Consider the following 19410-nt stretch of genomic DNA (forward strand, 5'->3'; position numbering starts at 1 on the left):
TATCTTTCAAGATGAAAAATGTCGTCTTATGCGCAATCTATCTTTATCTATGGATTTAATCTATTTTTGAATGAAAAAAAAACATAAAAGTACTGTAAAATAAATAATATTTACTGAGATTGCAGAAAGATTATCACTTCCATACATGGTCCAGTGTTTAGAAATATTAAAAAGCCTAAATCTTTTTGACACAAACTTAATTTTCTAATCCCTATATCTCTGCAATCTGAGGATGTAAACCTTTGATATTTCAAACATAAACTATTTGAGCGAACAGAATTCGTAATTTGAAATACCAACGCGGTTTACATCACCAATCAGCTTGTTGCAAAGACAAATTGATTAAAAAATTAAAGTTTGTGCGAATTGTTCTGATTTTCTCTAAAAACCCTCCAAACCGCTCCTGGGTTTCCCCTGTATGTTAAGCTGCCCCTGAGCAGGTTGCTTCTGGTTTATATAATAATATAACCAGAATTACGACATTGTTCTAAATTGGTTTCCGTGAGAATTATCAGCTCACATGCTCAACTGAAAGTAAAAGTTGAAGAAAAAGTGTTAATTATGATCCTGTGAACAACAAAAATCTAAAGACCCTATAACTGCTTAAAAGTAGTATTAATGTTAATTTCACCATGCTATGAATCACAAAAAATAGATAAAATAATAATACGAAACATATATAATTAAAAAAGAAAAACATTTATGATTATATGCGAACAAAAACTTTTTAAAAATGTAAAAATATTGTGAGAACCAGAAAACTCTGGATGAGAGAGACGACCAGGGGCGTATTCAGGGGGGGCAATAAGGGGCTAAGCCCCCCCCCGGACCAGTGAAATCTATTGATTTTAGGGGGTTTTAAAGCCCCAGCGGGTGCTGAGCCCCCCCCCGGAAAGATAAAAATTAAGCCCCCCCTGGACAAATTCCTGAATACGCCCCTGGAGACAACTTTTAGACTCATGTTATGATTTTAAATAGTTCAATGAACATGAGGCACAGCAGTGCATTGTAATTAGGCCTTTTTTAAAAAAATAAGTGTTTAATATGTGTTTAATAAGTTACTAATAAAACACACATTGCTTTATAAATAACTACATGAAATGCGTTTAAGTACTGCTTTAATGTCGTCTTCTTGTTTGATGGCTCTCACTGTATGTTTTCAAATAATAAATGTAAATGTTATATTTGATTGTCAATATAATTGTACTTTGTTGTTCCTATTGATAAATACTAGGGATCTTATAGTGAATAATTAATATTTCAGCCTCTTATTCTCCAAACGCAAAATTCAATCGAACAGAAATTCCATAAAAATATAATTCAGCTTTTTCATTTCCTCCTCTGGATAAAAAAGATAAGTTATCAAATTGAATTTTTGTAAAAAAAATTACCAGAGAGAGAGAGAGAGAGAGAGAGAGAGAGAGAGAGAGAGAGAGNGAGAGAGAGAGAGAAGAGAGAGAGAGAGGCCTACCAGGCTTCTAAGCAGAAGTCGTATCAAATCTACTTTCGCCAAGCGTGCGATCCTTAGCGCCGTGAAACCCGGTGAAACCAACATTAACAATTCGGTTAGTTCGAGTCAGACGGAGATACTGCACACTACTCAGGACACACAGATAGATATTGATAGGATCTCGGAGTGACACAGGTTCGAGTGTGAGTGCTTTTATGAACCTAAAGAGTGATACTGAGTGTAAATGGATTTGTAGATATGGTTAAGAATGGAGACAGCTCCAGCACTGTATTCTAGTGAAATAATGCCTCCGCTGGAGCCAACCAAGCTAGTGCAGGGTGGGATGGGAGACAACATAAAGAAAACCTATGCCGAGCAAACAGACTCCGAGCTCGCAGAGCTCGCAACCCAGGAGATATCTCTTGATCTTCATGGACTTATTGACGATTCTCAGTTCCCGGACGATAATCTCTTTGGAGATTTGATAGAAACAGCGAAGAAGAATGATGGGAATCCCTGGATTAATATTGCTAGGGGAGGAACTCCAAGCTCCGGGTCCTCAGGACAGCACTCTCCAGGCTCAGAGGGACAAAACTCTCCTCCTGCATACGGAGGAGGAGGAGGATATAGAAATACCCTGGCGTACCTACCCGGTAGTGTACATAATGGAGCATCAGGGTACAATCAGCTACCACAGATTCAACAACAGCAACAACAACAACATCATCATCACTCCCACAACCAAAACATACAGGTAAACAAATTTAACAAAAAATGATTTATCAAAAAATATTTAATAATTCTTTTATTCGTTATAAAACTTGATCTGTTATGTCTGATAACTTTCCTTATCTTTTTCTCCATAAAATTTCCAACCGCAAATTAAACCAAAAGTCTGAAATGTGCAGGTTTCTTCAACTTTCAACTTATATTTGCAGTGTGCAGTGTGCAAACGTCATTATTGCGTCACAGTATGCAAAATATCAAATAGATACGTTATTTTGACATGCTTTTGCTTGGTTTTATGAACTCTAATTAGTTCATTTAAAAACAAGAAAATATTGTGCAGTATGTATGAAAAGGTTAATCGATACATGCAGTAAAAGTTAGAAATAATTTTAAAGGATAAATGATAAAACGTAAATCGAAGAAAAAAAGTTTACATTTCTTTAAGAAACACAGTTTAGGAAATCTTATTTTGTTTTAATTCAAACCCTAATCCTTCTCCTATTCCAGGTTAAACAGGAACCTCTTGAGTCAGATTACTCCAACTCCTGCTCCCAAGCAGCTGGGAGTACCGCCCCCTACTCCCTCCCCGCCTACAACCAGGCAACTGTATCCAGCTCCACCCACGACCAAATGTCCCCAGGTGGCTCCCCTGTCCTCCCCTTCAGTATGGGCGGGCCCCTACCCTCCCTTAAATCCTTCTCCCAGCAACCTAAGTACCTACTGCAGAAGAAGAAGTCTGGAGATAGGAGTACGGACGAATATAGGAAGAGAAGAGAGCGGAACAACGTGGCGGTCAGGAAATCCAGAGAGAAGGCGAAAATACGGACCAGAGAGACGGAGGAGAGGGTGAAGATACTAGCCAGGGAGAACGATAGACTTTCAAAGAAGGTTGAACTTCTCCAGGAGGAATTATCAGTGCTCCGGTCTCTGTTCTCCAGTGTTGGTGTCCTACCGGATCATGTTCATAGAGAACTCGCGAAACATCTAGATAATTTTCAAGCTCAACACGCGGCAATGAACTATTAATCAATTAATCCGTCCGTCCACCCAACTGTGATGATGAAGTGAAGACTCCATTAACGACAAATTCCCTGGTAGTTGAATATAAATATTTGATCATGTTTAGTTGGGTTGGTTAGGAACCAACCTCAGCTCCTAGTCCTCGTTCAACACTAACAATACATGATTATAAACAACCCGGAGCAGCTAATTCGACCTGACAATTATACATTGTCGAGAGACTTTTTTTTTATAAAACTGTGATACGGATATATTTATATATTCATGCTTCATATTCTATACTTTATGTATTATATAAGCCAAAAATTAGTAATATGTATGCTTCCATTTATCTATCTATCTATCTATACCAATCATCAGTTAAAGAATCTGTCAGCTGAGAAAGAACACGGTTGAGAAAAAAAAGACAAAATATTGTGAATCATTTTTAAAAGAAATTTTCTTTTTCTCTTTTAGCTGAATTTTCAAGCTTTCTAATTTCAAGTTCCTAAGTAAGTTAAATAATATGTATGTTATCATTTTGTCCCTAAAAGTTACATATATATTTATATTTAGGTTTATATGTACTTATTTTTTTATTAAAAAAGACATATTTATACAAGAATATAAATATATCATTTTTCATTTGTTTAGACCAAAAATCAATCGTAAAATGCAGATGCATCCATAGCTTAATAATTTTCATGTAGATTTTATTTCTCATCTAGTCTCAATATAGTCCAGGCGTGGTTTATTTGAACTGAAATATTTACAGGTTTTTTTTAGGATATATTGCATCCTATAATTTTGCACTCCGTAAACGAAACCGACAAAAATGTTGGTTGAAAGTTGTTACATTTTTTATTTTCTGTTTTAGTTTATTGATTGGTTACTGTTATCTATGAATATTTAGATTAACTCGTTTACTTTAGTATGAGTCATTCTTATAGTCAAATATATTCTTCTTTAAATTCTAGCTTTCAATCTTACAGAGAATACAGGGAATTCAAAAAGCATAAAAAACTAATTCTTAAAACTTTGTGTTCTGTTGTATTTGGAAGGAATATAAAAAAATCAGTTTGTTCAAGAATTGAGCCTTTGCCACAAACTCAAATGTTCAAATCTTTGTAACCTTAGATTTTTCAAACTTAGATTATTTGATTTAATAGAATTCATAGTTTTAAAAATTAAATGTCTACAACAAAAAAATAAAAATTAGAAAATCACAGTTAGTTGCGAAGAATCAATTCCTTTTAACCTGTATTTAAAGGGAGTGACCGGCTATGTAAGGTAGTTGAACTGAGTAAGCAGTGTTGTGGAAAACTTCTTTCGGATTCATTTAAGACATATTAAACTTTTTAAAGATATGTAAATCCTGAGTTTGAGCGCAAATTCGACGTTCAAAACTCCTACTTTGGGGGTGGATACGTTTTCAGAATTATTTAAAAAAAATTATTTTGATAATTTTTGGCTTTCTGATCAATAAGGAAAATACAAAAGCAATATATTCTTATTCCACCCCTTGACCCTATTCCCTCAAAAATGATGCGTTTCCCCTGAATTCTTTGTTTTGATCTCCTCCCACTGCAGTACACAGATTTGACGCATGAGATATGGCGGGTCCTGGTCTATATATTTCTTGCTCTCCACCAAAAAACATCAAAACTTTTTTATTCGCCTAATTTTGAAAACCACTTGAAATAAGAATTTCTTTTATTTCTACATATTCTGTTCTTGTTTTACAGAGTAAATATTTGTTTTTAAGAGGAAACATGGTTATGTAGATGGATACAATAATAAAAATTTGGATATGCATATAGATACAATAATGCAGGTTTGGATATACATATGGATACAATAATACAGGTTTGGATATGCATTTTAATACAATAAAACAGGTAAGGATATGCATATGGATAAAATAATTCAGGTTTGGATATGCATTTAAATACGATTAAACAGGTTATTATATGCATATGGAAACAATAATAAAGATTTGGATACATACGCAAAGGGATACAATAATAAAGATTTGGATACGTACACTAATGGATACAATGATAAAGGTTTGCGTACGTACGCTAATGGATACAATAATTAAGATTTGCATACGTACTCTAATGGATACAATAATAAAGGTTTGGATACGTACACTAATGGATACAATAATAAAGGTTTGGATACGTACGCTAATGGATACAATAATTAAGATTTGCATACGTACTCTAATGGATACAATAATAAAGGTTTGGATACGTACTCTAATGGATACAATAATAAAGGTTTGGATACGTACACTAATGGATACAATAATAAAGGTTTGGATACGTACGCTAATGAATACAATAATAAAGGTTTGGATACGTACGCTAATGGATACAATAATTAAGATTTGCATACGTACTCTAATTTATACAATAATAAAGGTTTGGATACGTACACTAATGGATACAATAATAAAGGTTTGGATACGTACTCTAATGGATACAATAATAAAGGTTTGGATACATACACTAATGGATACAATAATAAAGGTTTGGATACATACACTAATGGATACAATAATAAAGGTTTGTATACGTACTTTAATGGATACAATAATAAAGGTTTGGATACGTACACTAATGGATACAATAATAAAGGTTTGCATAAGTACTCCTAATGGATACAATAATAAAGGTTTGGATACATACACTAATGGATACAATAATAAAGGTTTGTATACGTACTTTAATGGATACAATAATAAAGGTTTGGATACGTACACTAATGGATACAATAATAAAGGTTTGCATAAGTACTCCAATGGATACAATAATAAGGGTTTGGATACATACACTAATGGATACGATAATAAAGGTTTGTATACGTACTCTAATGGATACAATAATAAAGGTTGGATACATACACTAATGGATACAATAATAAAGGTTTGCATACGTACTCTAATGGATACAATAATAAAGGTTTGGATACGTACACTAATGGATACAATAATAAAGGTTTGGATACGTACTCTAATGGATACAATAATAAAAAGTTTAGATACTGTTGTAACCGAGTTGTAAACATGGAAGATTCTTTTATATTCCCAATTCGAGGTGAATGAAAGGAATTTAAGAAGAAAAGAAACTAAAAAATATCAACGCATCAAGGCAACCCTTAATAATATTAAAAGGGTTCTGCAGACCGTTAATAACATTTTTTTCGCGGTTAGCCCCATATGTTTGTATGTTTAATGGTAAATGAAAAAAATGATTATTATTTTAGGTGACTAAGTCTGATGTTTTAATCTCCATATCTCTGCAATCTGTGCAATCTGTGATAGACCTGAGACATTTCAAACCATGAATTCTGTGAGATCAAAAATTCTAAGTTTGAAATATCTAAGGTTTATGCCATAAGGTTACATTACAATGATATAGGGATTAGAAAATTTAATTTTGTGGCAAAAACTCAATTTCTTTATCATTTGTCACATTAAATAAGGAAATTCATGTTTAAAATAAGGGAGTTTGATAGATTCACAAAGTAGAGAAATTCGTAGATTTCCCCGTAATGTAAACAAGGAAAAGGAAATGACACGAGGAAAAAACTAGGTCCAGGATTTCTATATTCATCGTATATCTATACCTTCGTTACAACTCAGCTCAAGGTTTAAGTCTAACAGATTTATTACATAAACGTATTTTGTAAGGAAACGTTTTGTAGCAGGAAACTTTTTGTCGCTGGAAACGTTTTGCAACAGAAAACGTTTGGTAGCAGGAAACGTTTGGTGGCAGGAAATATTTGGTGGCAGGAAACGGTTGGTGGCAGGAAACGGTTGGTGGCAGAAAACGGGCAGAAAACGTTTGGTGGCAGGAAACGTTTGGTGGCAGGAAACTTTTGGTGGCAGGAAACGTTTGGTGGCAGGGGAAACGTTTGGTGGCAGGAAACGTTAGGTGGCAGGAAACATTTGGTGGCAGAAAACGTTTTGTGTAGGAAATGTTTTGTGAGGAAACATTGAGTAAGGAAAAGTTTTGTAAGGAAACGTTTTGCAAGGAAAGGTTTTGTGACAGGAAGTTTTGTGTAGGAAACGTTTTGTGAGGAAACGTTCAGTAAGAAAACGTTTAGTAAGGAAATATTCTGTACTGAAATGTTTTGTAAGTGCTTCCTTCTCCTTCCTTCTCATTCCTTCTCATCTCTTTTTCTTCCTTTCTCCTTCCTTCTCCTTACTTCTTATTCCTTTTCATTTCTTCTAATTTTTTCTCCTTTCTTCTCCTCTCTTATCCTTTCTTCTTCTTCCTTCTTCTTCCTTCTTCTTCCTTCTCCTTATTTCTCCTTCCTTATCCATCCTTTTCCTTCCTTATTCTTCCTTCTTTCTCCCTTCCCTTTCCTTCCTACTTCTTCCTTCTCCTTCCTTTCATTCCCTCCTTACATTCATTCCCTCCTACGTTTTCCACTTTTCTTCTTATTTCATCTTCCATCATCTTTCTTAATATTTCATTTATTTTCTTAATCTTTCTTCCCCTTCCTTAGGCTTCCATCTTCTTTCTCAATCTTCAATCCCCGTTTTCTTAGGCTTCTATCTTTTTTCTCAATCTTTCATACCCTTTCTTAATCTTCCATCTCCTTTCTTAATCTTCCATCTCCTTTCTTAATTTTCCATATCCTTTCATAATTTTTACTCTCCTTTCATAATCTTCACTCTCCTTCATAATCTTCACTCTCCTTTCATAATCTTCAATCTTTTTTTAAATCTTCCATATTTTTTCTTGATATTTCATCCTCGTTTGTGATCTTCCATAATGAAGTAAATATATTTTCGTTTACTTGCATATATCTTACTTCTTTCTTAATCTTCCATCTTCTTCCTTAATCTTCCATCTTCTTTCTTAATCTTCCATCTTCTTCCTTAATCTTCCATCTTCTTTCTTTATCTTCCATCTTCTTCCTTAATCTTCCATCTTCTTCCTTAATCTTCCATCTTCTTTCTTTATCTTCCATTTTTTTTAATCTTCCACTTTTTTCTTCCTCGATTGTAATATTCCAAGTTGAAAAAAATATATTTTTGTCTATTTGCACATGTCTCTCTCTCTCTCTCCCCCTGAGTCTAGCGGAAATGAGGACCGGAAGAGAACTTTCCCCCGGTTTCCCCTAGAGTTCATGAATGCCTGGTTTCCCTAGGTTCTCAAGGCTAAACGCAGGGCTCATGTCTCTCGTCTACTCTACAAATCTTCTTAATAACAATTCAAAATATTTTTTTAAAAGTATTAATCTCTGGAAAATTTTAAAATAACACAACTCCTGACTGAGTTAAAAGTTTCAGTAGTGTCTGTAGTGATGAGTATCCATCCTACTTGTAAAGGTTTGCCAGATTCTCTCCAACCTCTGCTTGCGCCTGGTGCACTGCGCCGGCCTACTGCACTCCGCCGGTGAAAGTGGAGAAAACGTCTTCTTTATCAAAACCTTCTCTCCGTACACTAAACCTTAATCCATCCAAACTTTCTCCAGGACAACAGAATCTTCTCCGGAACTAAACTTGATCCGCCGCGAGGTGCTCGATAAACCTAGATATTTATTAAACCAGAACTTGCTCCGATCCGTATAACTATATTTAAAACTGGAGTAAGCATACAATATTTTCGAACCCGAATCAAATAAGCTATGGTATAGTTCTTCAAACAGAGAGAATAATATTTTGTTAAAAACTAGAACGATCAAACTATAGATTAATAACAATATAGATAGGACACTAGATGTTGTCTTTTCTAGATTTAGTTACGCACATGCTGCGTTGAATGACAAAACGAAGAGAGAGCATTTGCGTAACTCCCAGTTCTTCAACCTATAGATTTTTGTACTTGTTCCCAGTTATAAGTAAGAGCTCATACTACTAAACGTGCATATTTTATTAACAAGAAAAGAATGTACTTATATGTACTTTGTCCTAAACTAGAGTTAACCGTAGTATTTTTCAACCTAGAGTAATCTGTACTTTTTTATCTAGAGCTTGATATCTACCTTTTTCTAACCCATAATATAAACTTTTTTTCCAATCTTAAAAGCATATGATTTATCGGGCATGGGAGTAGGACACATACAAGTTCTCCGGTAGGGAGTAAGACGCATACGATTAATCAGGCGGCATGGGAGTAGGACACATACAAGTTCTCCGGTAGGGAGTAAGACGCATACGATTAATCAGGCAGGGAGCAGGACGCATATGATTGATCAGGTAGGGAGTAGGACGCATACGATTTCTCTGGTACGGCTCAGGCAGGACGCATATGATTAATCAGGCAGGGATAAGACGCATACGGTTTATCCGGTAGGGAGTAGGACGCATATGATTAAATAGGTAGGGAGTAAGAAGTATACGGTTTATCAGGTATGGAATAGGGAATAGGACGCAAATAAGTTTCAGGTTAGGTGTAGTATGCATACTATTTATCAGGTAGGGAGTAGGATGCTTTCGATTTATCAGGTAGGAGTAGGAATTAGGGCGCATATGACTCACCAGGCAAGGAGTAGGATGCATACAATTAATCAGTTAGGGAGTAGGACGCATACATTTAATAAGTTAGGGAGTAGGACGCATACATTTAATAAGTTAGGGAGAAGGACGCATACAATTAATCAGTTAGGGAGCAGAACGCATACAATTAATCAGTTAGGGAGTAGGACGCATACAATTAATCAGTTAGGGAGTAGGACGCATACAATTAATCAGTTAGGGAGTAGGACGCATACAATTAATCAGTTAGAGAGTAAAAAACATACAATTAATCAGTTAGAGAGTAGGACTCATACAATTAATCAGTTAGAGAGTAAGACACATACAATTAATCAGTTAGGGAGTAGGACGCATACAATTAATCAGTTAGGGAGTAGGATGCATACAATTAATCAGTTAGGGATTAGGACGAATACATTTTTATCAAGTCAGGAGCATATTAACAGAGTGTTTATTATACAGGGTGTCCCAATAAACATGGCAATTAAGAGACGAATTCGAAATCGTCTTTGTAAAGAATTAGCGTTGTATTACCTATTTCAATTGTCAAAATAAAGTTACGTCTGATATAGTATAGTTTATGTAAACGGAAAGAAAGTTTAAGAAATAAGAAAAGGATCAGTATAGAAATATATTGAAAAAAAAGAAGGAAGGATATGAGCTGTTATGCTATTATTTTTAGTCATAAATGTAACTAAAACAGGTGTTCCAGAAACTCTTACTTCACGTAACCTGACGCTGTTTGACCAATAAATATTGGCGCTCCAGACACAATTGTACTGCATGTATTTGCTGTGTCCTTTTTTTAAAAAACTTTTTAGGGTCCTTTTCAAGTCTTGGAGAAATAAACATAAAATACTGTTAAATGGGACGTTTTTTAGCCGAGTCATGACTCAGAGAAAGTGGTCAGGACTCAGGAGCAAAGATGACGGTGTAATTTATCCAACCCTTTGCCCCGTGTTATTCTTAAACCTAGAGAAAGGGAAAGGTAAAGAATTCAGGTCTGCACCACTAGGGATGGGGTGCAAGGACGTCATGAGCACCGCGAAATGGTCTTAATACAACTGTACATTGAACACTGTACAGCTTGTTTAAGACTGTACACTTAACAGTGTACTGTGGAATCAAATATAAGGTTTATGATGCTAAGAGAAAATAATTGAGCCTTTGACGCAAACTTAAATGTTCTTTGCAACCTGATGGCATAAAATTATAATATTTCAAGTTTAGATTATGACATTTGGTTGCAAATTAATATAAGGATTAGAAAATCATGGTTTGTGGCAAAGACTCAATATATTTGTATAGTTTTTTACTAAAAATAATTGATTTGAATAAACCAATGATACGTACTTATGGAACTCTAAATCTGATGTTTTATAAAGAAAATTTGACGATGCTTTACTAACCCCGGTTTATCCCTGTTCTGTACTTGACTTTGCAGAAATGATTGTATAATAATAAATGTGGTTAACGTTCAATTAATAATTTCAATATTGCAAATCATATTCCCTTCTTTAAGAATTAACACACACCCCCTTTAAAGTCTTTTAAATGTCCATAACATATGAAGAATATCAATGACATCAGTGTAAACGATGAGAAAGATAAGATTGTCAAGATATGATTTAAACTTCTTGAAAACCACCAACCTTATCTTCAAGACAGTTTTATTAGTATAAGGAGTACTGGGTATACATAAAGAACTACTCCAGTTTAGTTCTCTCCTGTATAGTTTAGAACTACTATAGTTTAGTTCTCTCCTATATAGTTTAAAACTACTCCAGTTTAGTTCTCTCCTGTTATAGTTTAGAACTACTCCAGTTTAGTTCTCTCCTGTATAGTTTAGAACTACTCCAGTTTAGTTCTCTGCTGTATAGTTTAGAACTACTCCAGTTTAGTTCTCTCCTATATAGTTTAGAACAACTCCAGTTTTGTTCTCTCCTGTATAGTTTAGACCTACTCTAGTTTAGTTCTCTCCTATATAGTTTAGAACTACTCCAGTTTAGTTCTCTCCTTTTATAGTTTAGAACTACTCCAGTTTAGTTCTCTCCTGTATAGTTTAGAACTCCTCCCCTTTAGTTCTCTCCTTTATAGTTTAGAACTACTCCAGTTTAGTTCTCTCCTGTATAGTTTAACACTACTCCAGTTTAGTTCTCTCCTGTATAGTTTAGAACTACTCCAGTTTAGTTCTCTACTTTATTGTTAGAACTACTCCAGTTTAGTTCTCTCCTGTTATAGTTTAGAACTACTCCAGTTTAGTTCTCTCCTTTATAGTTTAGAACTACTCCACTTTAGTTCTCTCCTGTATATTTTAGAACTACTCCAGTTTAGTTCTCTCTGTATAGTTTAGAACTACCCCACTTTAGTTCTCTCCTGTATAGTTTAGAACTACTCCAGTTTAGTTCTCTCTGTATAGTTTAGAACTACCCCACTTTAGTTCTCTCCTGTATAGTTTAGAACTACTCCAGTTTAGTTCTCTCCTGTAGTAAAGAAACAGTGATGAGCATGTTTCTAACCTTTCTAAAGGTTTTAGAGAAGTGTGGGAAGGTTTCAGAGAGGGATTGAAGGATTGATTTAATCTCTTTAAACTCATCATCCGGATTTTCTTCATCACGTCCTCGTGTCAAACGGTAATTGTGATCTTTCATCTAAATAAAACAATGACAATTCTATTATTTCAGAATGAAACTGTATTTTAATACCAAACGTAATATAAATTGAAATATTGAAATATTTGGTTAAATTTCCATGACAAACATCAGCTGAAACGAATAAATCTGTATACCATTTAGCTCTAGACTATGTATAGTTGGAGAAGGAAGTATTTGCGTCTATATACAATCTAGCTTTTGGCTTAGTTTGCGTAGGACAAATATACACACCTTTATTTGATCATATACCCTTCAGTCCTACTCTGGACTGTAGTTGGAGTAGGACGGATACCTGTATATACCATCTAGCTCTTGACTGTAGTTGGAGTAGGACGGATACCTGTATATACCATCTAGCTCTGGACTGTAGTTGGAGTAGGACGGATACCTGTATATAACATCTAGCTCTGGAATGTAGTTGGAGTAGGACGGATATATATCTGTATATACCATCTAGCTTTGGACTGTAGTTGGAGTAGGACGGATACCTGTATATGCCATCTAGCTCTAGGCTGTAGTAGGAGTAGGACGAATAATGTAGTTGTTTATAAGGAGAAAATGGGATATTTACCTGTCTAAAATATCTAGCTCTTGATTGTAGTTGAAGTAAGACGGGAAATTTTTTTTAATATCACCTAAATAGCTTAGACCTAAGTAGGAGAAGGACTGATGTTTACCTGTCTATACCATCTAGCCCTTGATTGTAGTTGAAGTAGGACGGAAAACTTGCTTTCTCTCTCATCCTCCAGGTTCTCTTGTTGTATTTTTAGCTCCTCAAGTCGGTCAGAACACGATACAACTGATAATTTCAAATTAATGAATGAATAAAATAAATGGTTTTAAGAATAAAAAAGAATTAAACCTTGAAAGCCAATGCAATGAAACTAAAGCAAAAGGAATGAATGAGTCTTTGCCACAAACCTAAATTTTTTAATCCCTTAATCTTAATACAATATGCATATAGTGTAAGCCGAAATATTTCAAACTTAGATTATTTGATATAACAAAATTCATGGTTTAAAATATATAAGGTCTACGACTTTGAGTTCCAAAGAAATATGGGTTAGAATATTAAAGTTTGTAACAAAGAATCAATTCCTTTTTTAATACCTTCAGATCTTCCTTCCTCTAGTTCTTCTTCTAGTTCCTTCCTTCTCTCTCCACACTCACTAAATCATGGAGCTTATACATTTATCATGGAGCTTATATATTTATCATGGAGCTTATATATTTATCATGGAGCTTATATATTTATCATGGAGCTTATGTATTTATCATGGAGCTTATATATTTATCATGGATCTTATATATTTATCATGGAGCTTATGTATTTATCATGGAGCTTATATAATTATCATGGAGCTTATATATTCATCATGGAGCTTATATGTTTATCATGGAGCTTATATATTCATCATGAGCTTTTATATTTATCATGGAGCTTATATATTTATCATGGAGCTTATATATTTATTATGAAGCTTATATATTCATCAGGAGCTTATATATTTATCAAGGAGCTTATATATTTATTATGGAGCTTATATATTCATCAGGAGCTTACATATTTATCATGGAGCTAATATTTTTATTATTCTGCACTCTTTTATGACAGGATCAGCAGAAGGTATATAATATAGACTTCAATTAACACCTTAAATATACTTCACGCTGAGTTAACAGTTCGGTCATTGTCTCTCTGCAAGCTGTCACTCTTGATCCCAATTTGATTAATGATACATACATTTTTAGTTGCTTTTCTTTGGTATTTTTTTAGTCCATGGATGCGTAGAATTAGACAACTCTGTAAGTTACAAAATTGTTAAATTATAGAAATTTAATTGAATTCAAATTGAAGAATCCGACCCCGTCTAGCCCTGGTTAGTCCTTTTTGTAAACAAAAAGGAAAACATTCTTTTTCATAAGAATACAATTGTTTTCTAATGTTATATTTAACGGTAAAGCTGCAAATAAAATTGGAAAAATATTCTTTTCCAGCGATGTTCTAAATAACCCGGAATAATTTAAATGGATTTGTGACTAAAAGTCGTCTTTGACCTTAGAATCAGCTTGCGGCATTCATTAAAGGTAATTCCCAACGAGGTAGTAGTGTATAGAGTGCTGATGTACGCTAATCCTTTACTAATTTTATTGGCCAGGAAGTATACCGAGAGCGTACTGCATATTTGTTTATTATAAGTTGATTCTGGCCTAACCTATAGTATATCAATATTAGTAAACAGTTGTAAGTCACTCTCAAAAATACCAAAAATATTAAGAAATTTGTTTGTTTTGTGAAATTATCGTCTTCGATCCATGCGCCATTTTTTTATAAACACAATTATTTCAGTATTCTGTATTCCTGATTAACTACAAATTATTGAAAACGCCTGGTCTTGAGATTTTCAAAATGTGGTCTACCATTTTTGTATCTTCAAAATTGACGGAGATTTTGCTAAATTTGTAAAAAATTTCAATTCAATTAATGAGTCAAAATTGTCTTAATATCTAATATCTTCGTCAACTTTTGAGACACGAGAATGGTCTACAGACCACTCTATGGTATACAGACCATTCTATGGTATACAGACCACTCTATGGTATACAGACCACTTTATGGTACACAGACCACTCTATGGTATACAGACCACTCTATGGTATACAGACCACTCTATGGTATACAGACCACTCTATGGTATACAGACCATCTATGGTATACAGACCACTCTATGGTATACAGACCACTTTATGGTACACAGACCAGACCACTCTATGGTATACAGACCACTCTATGGTATACAGACCACTCTATGGTATACAGACCACTCTATGGTATACAGACCACTCTATGGTATACAGACCACTCTATGGTATACAGACCACTTTATGAAAAGCTCATAAGACACACAGCCTAGTTTTTATACTCTTTTTTTTAAATGAATTAAGTATCAGAAATCAAAGACGACTTCCTAGTCATTTTTCAATTTTATTGGGACACATGATTATCTCTTGACCTATCTGTGTACTCTGTGGATTTTATCTAAAAATTGTTTTAAATGCTCTAACTCCACAATATGCAACAACAACAAAAAACTATTACATCTGCGTTATCTGTGGAATATACAAAAATTCTTTTAAATACTTCAACTCTACCTGATAGATTCATGCATTCTTCCTAGAGAGCTTTCAACCTTTCTCAGAGCATTCTCCAGATTGTTTATCTTCTTACTGAGCTGCGTCTTATCCGACTTCTCTTTTCTAACCTCGGACTTGAGGGTGGAGGTAGCGGTCAGCCTCTCAAACAATGATTCTCTCCGGTACACTGAACCTTCCAACTCCGTTAGCCTCTCCTTAGACAACCTGGAGAGATCCTTGAGCTTTTGTTCAAAATAATGAACTTCGCACTTGAGGTTTTCTAGTTCTCCGCCCTTTGTCTTTTCCTCTCCTACATGGCTGGCGGTGTTCTGACAAGATCTAACCTTATCCTCCCATTCTCCTAGCTCCAGGTCTGCACTCCGTACTCGAGATAGAGAAAAATGCTGAGAGGATTCAAGAGCTGTGATCTCCTTCTTTAGATATTCAATCTCTTCTTCGATCTCGGCGATCGTGGCGATGTTCTCCATAATCTTTGCATTTCTTCTCTTGGTGAGATCCTGATATACAACCGTATCATCTGCTTTCACTGAGTTTAATTTTCGTATTCTCACATCTAGGTTTTCCAACCTTTTTCTTATCTTCAATAAATGATCTTGTAAGTTTCTAATATCGTCTTCGTTTTTCCTTTTCTTCTCAAGTAGTATTGCATATTTGTTTTTGGACTGTTCTAGTTCCTGTCTTGCTTCGTCCTGTTGCAGGTGTATCTTGATCAACTGATTCTGCTTCTTGGTCCACTCCTTCCTCTTCTCTCCGCAGTACTTGGAAACTAGATCTATCTCCTCCCTACACCTAGAGATAGTAGCCTCTAAAGGACTAGTTTCCTCTCCTGCTCTTCTACTCAGCTCAGAGAACTCCTTTTCAGCATGGTTGATCAAGCTCTCTACCTTCTCGATAGAGTTGGTTGTATTCTTCAAGACGGAGCTGATCTTCCGTTCCTCCTCCTCCAGCTGAGACGTGACAAGGTTTAGCTGATCCCGTCTGTGTCTCTCCATCATATGTTGGAGTTTCAGAGATTCATTTTCCTTTTCTAGTTCACTCAGCCTGTTTTTCTCATGTTTAAGTTTTACGTCCGTCCCGGATATCTTCTCCTTGAGATCTTGGATCTCCTTATCTGCTACACTAGAACTCTTCTCGTTAGATATCTGATTTCTTAAACTTTCAAACACTCGACCTTCAAGTTCTTTTTTCTCAAACTCTAATTGAAGGATTGATTCCTTAAGCTTTAGGTTTGTTTTCTCCAAGGATTCAAGATCTGATTTTACAGTGCTGAGGGTGGATTCTGTATCCATCTGAATTTTCCTCAACTTTCCCAGCTCCAGTTTTACTCCTGCTGTCTCCTTTTTATTCTTCTTTATATGCATCTCGTTCGTCCCACAGAACTTCGTAATCCGTGCGGATATCCCTGTCACCATTTCATGTTCAGTCTGACAAGCAACAATATCCTCCTTGGTTCGATCTATTTTTGATTTAACAGTTTTAAGTTCTGTTTTCTGGAGATCTACTCCAGCCTGAAAGTTTGCTAGAGCTTCATCTCTCTTGTTGATGTTGATGACAGTGTTGGACCAGTTAGTAAACATTTTCTTTTTCTCAGCCTTCACAGTTGCCAGCTCTTCCTCAGCCCTCAGTAGATTCTCCGAGGTTTCAGAGGTTGAGGACTCCATAGCTTGGGTTTGGGATATACACTGCTCCAACTGGATTGTACACTGCTCCATCCGATCATTCATCTGCATGATGTATGCATCCTGAACCTGCTTCGAGTTCTGAACCTGCTTTAGATCCTCCTCTGCCTTGCTTGCGTGCTGCTGGTCAACTCCGATCTTATTTTCTACCTCCAGTCTTCCCATCTGTACCTGGAGTAATCGCGTAGCAGCGCTGTTCATCCTCTCCAGTCCCGCATCATTCTCCTGCAGCTTGGCGTGCACCTGGAGCTCCAACCCTGCCAAGGTTTTCTTTAGCTCCTGGTTCTCATTCTCTACCTGGATCCTGGCCTGTTGCTGCAGGGTTAACCTTGATGCTGTCTGTCGAACCTTCTCCTCCTCTAGAACTAGTTTCCTTTGCTCAGCATGAAGAAGATATCCCGCAGTTTCAGCAGATTTTCTCCTACAAAGTGTTATTAATTGAAAACTGATATTTATGGTTTCATGGAAAACTATTGAAAAATATTCCAATAAACTAATTGAGCATTTTGCATTAAAGAACTAATTTCCAGACAATCTATTTATCTGGAAGCTGTCGTTGTAATTTCAAGAGATTCCATTCAAGAGGGGCATGCCTGATTCACAATGGTATCCTATGAATCTTTGCCTGATCAATAATGTGAGATATATCGTATTTTTTTTCTTCAAAAAGGTTTAATTTTGTAGAAAAATTACAGAGTTAAGGGTACCGTACATGTGAATCAGACATGCTAACGTATCTGTGGAGGGTCACTTTTCTACTTTTCTACCTACTGTCTACAGTCCTTTTCTACCTACTGTCTACAGTCCTTTTCTACCTACTCTCTACAGTCCTTTTCTACCTACTGTCTACAGTCCTTTTCTACCTACTGTCTACAGTCCTTTTCTACCTACTGTCTACAGTCCTTTTCTACCTACTGTCTACAGTCCTTTTCTACCTACTGTCTACAGTCCTTTTCTACCTACTGTCTACAGTCCTTTTCTCTACCTACTGTCTACAGTCCTTTTCTACCTACTGTCTACAGTCCTTTTTATCATTATTTAAAGAATTTTCCTAAAGAATATAATTCATATTTTTTCTCTTACTTTGCTGCTAAAACCATTTCTGTTTCTTTTATTCTGGTTGTAATGATATCCAGCTGTCTATGCAGCACAGTTCTAACAGCAGCTTGGAAACCTGACAGTTTCTTATCCTGCTCCTCGTCCTCCATCTTCGTCCTAGAAAAAAGGTTTGAAATAATTCAGACTTGATTTCTCTATGTGAAGTTCAGATTACCTTGTTAGTTTTTTTCAGTCTAGGTTTTTTATTTGTTCCCTGCCCTCTCCCATGTTCAAACCCCCATTCTTTAATTCAAATAAGGGTTTTGCAATACAATTTTCACACATTTTTAATAACTTTTTTGTATGGTTTTGACAGTTTAAGGTATTTGCAATTCTTGGATATCTTTAAAAACTTCAATTTAAATTACCGATATTTTTTAAAGAATAGACTTTCATAAAATCAAATAAATATGAAAGTATCTATTTTTAAATGTTCTTATTATGTTCTTGCAAAATGGTTGAATTACAAATATTTATACGATCTTTCGTTAAGAAATTTAAAATTCCCAATATGGGCATTATGTTAACAATTTCTAGCTAGGAATTTAATTATATTTAGGACTTAAAAGTATCAGTCCTCCTTTTGATCAAATTAGTACTTTAAGTTGTAAAGTTTAGGAAAAGACTCGCGGAAAAAAAATAAAATTACCCGAGATTTAGTTTCATGGTTTCATGTTTTTGCCATTTTTCATCATAACCTTCATCCTCTTTTCCCTTCTCCTCTTCATAATCATATCTCCAATCATCTTCTACTACTTCTTTTCTCACGTTCTCCTTTTCTTTTGTTTCATCACATTCTCTCACATTATCTTTTTCCTCTTTACTCTTTTCTTTTTGATTATCAAGATCAGTGCTATCACGTGAATCCATTTCTGTGAGTAACTCAGTTTAGAAAGAGCTTTGTAAGTTTGTAACTAACATTCCAATATTTATAATACAAAATTATCGATAAAACATATGAATGTGTACTCGATAAACTAACTCCCCAGATTAAATGCTTTTTAAGAGGCAACGAATTTTTTTTATTCAGCGTTGTTCTTAATGTTTAAATAAAGGTTACGTTTTAAAAAAAGAATTCATATTGTTATGTATATATTAATTTTCTAAGCGGAGTTGTCGTCTTCGAATTTACCGTATTGAACGGTTGTG

The 19410-nt window shown here is 35.0% G+C and overlaps 2 protein-coding genes and 1 long non-coding RNA gene across 3 annotated transcripts; 1 reads left to right on the forward strand and 2 right to left on the reverse strand.

The window, feature by feature from the left end:
- Positions 1–1487: 1487 nt before the first annotated feature.
- LOC111706350 (CCAAT/enhancer-binding protein) lies at positions 1488–4149 on the forward strand. Its single transcript, XM_023479205.1, has 2 exons — positions 1488–2204; positions 2687–4149. Exons 1-2 carry the CDS (start codon positions 1719–1721, stop codon positions 3203–3205), a joined length of 1005 nt encoding a protein of 334 aa, XP_023334973.1. The 5' UTR covers positions 1488–1718; the 3' UTR covers positions 3206–4149.
- Positions 4150–11386: 7237 nt separating this feature from the next.
- LOC111706349 (uncharacterized) lies at positions 11387–13485 on the reverse strand. The gene is made up of 3 exons (XR_002766220.1): positions 13439–13485; positions 13006–13127; positions 11387–12325 (listed from the first exon to the last, which is right to left on the reverse strand). It is a non-coding gene; the product is annotated as an uncharacterized LOC111706349 (long non-coding RNA).
- A 1992-nt stretch (positions 13486–15477) lies between these two features.
- LOC111706343 (COP1-interactive protein 1) lies at positions 15478–19244 on the reverse strand. Its single transcript, XM_023479192.1, has 3 exons — positions 18911–19244; positions 18247–18378; positions 15478–17584 (listed from the first exon to the last, which is right to left on the reverse strand). The coding sequence occupies exons 1-3, from the start codon at positions 19129–19131 to the stop codon at positions 15478–15480; spliced, it is 2460 nt and encodes an 819-aa protein (XP_023334960.1). The 5' UTR covers positions 19132–19244.
- Between the last annotated feature and the right edge of the window lie 166 nt (positions 19245–19410).

The sequence above is a fragment of the Eurytemora carolleeae genome, unplaced genomic scaffold, assembly GCF_000591075.1.
Source record: "Eurytemora carolleeae unplaced genomic scaffold, Eaff_2.0 scaffold721, whole genome shotgun sequence".
Classification (NCBI taxonomy): domain Eukaryota; kingdom Metazoa; phylum Arthropoda; class Copepoda; order Calanoida; family Temoridae; genus Eurytemora; species Eurytemora carolleeae.